This window comes from Cynocephalus volans, chromosome X, assembly GCF_027409185.1.
Source record: "Cynocephalus volans isolate mCynVol1 chromosome X, mCynVol1.pri, whole genome shotgun sequence".
NCBI classification, from domain to species: domain Eukaryota; kingdom Metazoa; phylum Chordata; class Mammalia; order Dermoptera; family Cynocephalidae; genus Cynocephalus; species Cynocephalus volans.
The window spans coordinates 113,248,255-113,251,848 of NC_084478.1; the positions used below are offsets into that span (position 1 = coordinate 113,248,255).

General features: G+C 49.5%; 1 protein-coding gene across 1 annotated transcript; it reads right to left on the reverse strand.

Annotated features, from left to right (window-relative positions):
* Nucleotides 1-673: 673 nt before the first annotated feature.
* Nucleotides 674-2,526, reverse strand: BEX4 (brain expressed X-linked 4). Its single transcript, XM_063084033.1, has 3 exons — nucleotides 2,343-2,526; nucleotides 1,785-1,869; nucleotides 674-1,452 (listed from the first exon to the last, which is right to left on the reverse strand). The coding sequence occupies exon 3, from the start codon at nucleotides 1,445-1,447 to the stop codon at nucleotides 1,085-1,087; it is 363 nt and encodes a 120-aa protein (XP_062940103.1). The 5' UTR covers nucleotides 1,448-1,452; nucleotides 1,785-1,869; nucleotides 2,343-2,526; the 3' UTR covers nucleotides 674-1,084.
* Between the last annotated feature and the right edge of the window lie 1,068 nt (nucleotides 2,527-3,594).

Below are 3,594 nucleotides of genomic sequence, written 5' to 3' on the forward strand. Positions count from 1 at the left end.
TCTTGCTGAGTCTTTGACCTCCCTCAGCTTATCACCAGTTATGGAAGTGAAATATTCTGCATCTCCAGATGACAAGGTCCTATAGGAAATGGCCCGGGTCAAACCCACCCATCCCCCAAGATATGCAGCAGGGAATAGCCCTGGTATTTAACATCTTTAAACTCCAGTGCCCTCCTCTGTAAAGGCAGGATAACAATACAGACCTTTCAGGTTGTGGTAAGGATAAAATGAGATCCTGGATTTTAAAGTGTTGACAGGGGAAGTGGGTCCCTCAGGGTGAATGTTGTAACCTTCAGGCATACTTTGTTTGTCCTCCAGTTTGCCACCACCCCTTTCACTCCTGTAATCAGTCTATTTTAACATCTCATAGTTTCCCTTTTAAATATTTTGCCCACTGAATTCAGATATTCATCCTGTTATTCTTTCTTTATTGTCTACACCTAATATGACACGATATACACATATGTATATAGATACATACATACACACACACCAGTGGCATTGGTGTGGAGTACATCAGGATTACTTAAAGACTTTGTTAAAAATGAAGATTTCAGAGCCCCACTCAGGGGTTTGGAGAATAAGGGCCAGAGGTACTATATTCTCAAACCCTCCTCCCCTCAAGGCGTTTTTACACAGATGGTGTGCACACACTTTGAAAAACACTAGGACATAATTCTTAAAATATCAGATGTATAATTATTGGTACAATTATTCCTTACTGATTGGCTGGCACCAAAAAAAAATAATAATAATTGTCAAACACAACTGAGATTTTAAGTCCAGGTACTTGGAGAGGAAAGGTAACGTTAACAAGGAATAAGAACTAAGGTGGAAGAAGAAGATGATGGAATACAGACTGCTTTTTTAAATGCTTTATTAACCTCAAATTATGAAATGAATATTTTTTCCTAAATTGGATGAAACTGCCATGCTGACAGAATCTTTTAGACCGAGACAAAACAATATTCAATTAGAAACTGACAAGTGGGAACACCAAAAGGAATACAGAAAAAGTAAATCAAAAAAAAACAAGCTTGTAAAGTGATGGCCACTTTATCAATCTCAGGAAAACCCTCAGGATTCAAGGTATAAGGCAAAAGTCATAATGATTGTCAGGTTCAGGAGTTTGGAAGCGCATATAATGCCTCATCTGCTGCTCCCTAGTCTTCCTCTTGATTTCCATCATCTGCCCTACAAACCTTTCTACATCATCTCCCACTTCATTGTGATCAACATGCCTATTAGGTATGGCCCATCGAAAATTAGGGACAAGTCTCCTAACCCGCCCCCGTCTGACATTTCCTCCAGGCTTCTGGCCTTCAATCCCTCCCAAATGGCGGGATTCCTCTTCATTCTGCACGGAGGCCTGCTCCCCCCCTTCACTGTCCTGTTGGGCACTTTCCTTCTTGAGATTTTTTACCACTTGTTCCTCTTTGGACTCCATTACTCCTAGAAGACAAAGAGAAAGAAAGGACTAATTCTTGGTGAACTGATCAGCACCGAGGACAGAGGCCCCACTACGCACCTTTCAAAATTCCGAGCCTGAAATTTCACTTTTTCCCACCTGAGAGGCCCCGTGCGCCCTCTAGGAGGAGCCCCCTCCCTCCCGCAAAGCCCACCATTTTCCCTGCAGATCCACTGCCAGGCCCCTGCAGGCATCAAAATGGAGGACGGGGATGGCGGTGGAGATGAGGGGACCGGAAGGAGAGGGATTGGGGTTTCAGACTGGGCTTCCCACACGTCTCTCACCCCCGCCCCCCACCACTGTCCCTCGCACCGACCTGGGCCTATCCTTGCAGTCTCCTCCTCCTCCTCCTCCCGCTTCTCGCCGCGAGGTGCGCCGCCGGGACACTTAGCCCCGCAGACCTGCAGACGGTCGGGGTGGGGGGAGCGGGGCCTGCTGCAGACGAGCGCTCGGCGCCCACCCGCCGCCCGCCCCCCCCGCCGCCCGCCCCCCCCCGTCCCCCCCGCCACCCGCCACCCCCCCGCCACACACACCCCCGGCCCTCTTCGCCGCCTCCCCCGAGCCCCAACCCTCAGCTGCCCCGCCCCCGCGCTGACCACCATTTTCTGCACCAAGGACGAGGGCGGGGCAGGGGTGTCGGAAAAGCTTGCGCTCGGGGCGGAGACAGGTGTTTCCAGGGGGTCTTCGCCACAGGACCGCCCCTCCGCACTCGAGAGGCCTAAACTCTCCTGCGCCCACCGCGGGGCCGCCGCGGGGTTGGGGGCTGTGGTCGGGCCCGCTGCGTCTGTGCGCGGCTCTGCCCTGGAGGAACCGGACCCGGGGGTGGGGGCCGCTGTCCTACACCAACCTGAGGGACCCCTTCCGGCTCCCTTACCTGCTTCCCTCCGCCTCCTCCTTTTCGGGCCGACCCTGGCCCGCACGCCCTCAGGGCCACAGGGAGCAAGTACCGCCAAGACGGGAGCGAGCTACAGAGCAACGGCCGGGTCTGACGCGCAGCGAGGCGCGCGAGTCGGTGGAGGCCCGTCGGCGTGAGGCCTGCGTCACCGCCAGCCGCTCCGCCCCCGTCCCGCGTCCCCTCCTGCCGCTGGAACCAGGCGGGACTTGTCGGGCCCGCCCCCTTCCTCACCCCGAGTCCGTTTTAACATCCCCAGCCTGGGCCCTGCCATCCTCTTGTCTTTGTGTGTTCCTGAGCCTTTCTCTGCTTGCCAGGGGAGGGCAGTATCATCTCAGGGGGCTGTCGGCCTTTCCCACTACTCTGGGGTCTTGCCTCTCCCTCTCCTCTGTTCCGGGGATATACTTCCTTCAGCCTGCTGTCGTCTCTGCTAAGAACGCTCTCCGTTTTCCCCCCGGTAAAATGAATGGAAGAGATGTGTCAGGAAAAGAGTCTGAGAGAGTGAATTTTTCTCATTCTTAATATCCTTCTGCATTGTCCCTTTTATGTTAAACAACAACAACAAAAAAATCAATATACTTCTTTAAAGAAAAAAAGTTTTTATTTGAAAAACCAGACTAAAGTTGGAAAAAAATCTCAACCACCTGTCTCTTCTGCTAAGTCATTACATAAATATAGACTCTAGAGGCAGCTGCTTTTTTAGAACTTGGAAAAGGACAGGGCAGCTGATGGCTCCCCTTTTGAGGGGCCCCAAGACACATGAGGCCCTTCTGTGAGGTGAACCAATGAGTGTGGTGCAACAGAGCCTTGCTGGATTTTCAGAACTAAAACATGCAAACAAAACTTCTTCATACATTTCTGGTTTAAGTTGTAATAAGTGTCTTTATTTACAGGTGAAATAATCATGTATTTAGAAAATCCAAAGGGATCTATAATAAACTTACTATAGGACTAAGCATTAAATTTAGGAAGGTTGCAATTACATTTGCAAAAGTCAATTGTATTTCTATATGCTAGAAATGAACAATTGAAAATCGAAATGTAAAAATATATCATTTATGATAGGTTCCACAACTTGAAATACTTAGCAATAAACTTTAAAAACGTGTAGAAAACCTGCACACTAAAAACTGCAAAACACTGCTGAAAGAAACTAAAGACCAAAATAAATGCAAAGACATACCATGGATACCATGGTCCTGGATTCAGGGCATTCAATACTGTTCAAGTATGA

What these genes read in the sequence shown, in the direction of transcription:
- BEX4 (XM_063084033.1), bottom strand. Translation starts at nt 1,447, where the DNA reads ATGGAGTCCAAAGAGGAACAAGTGGTAAAAAATCTCAAGAAGGAAAGT.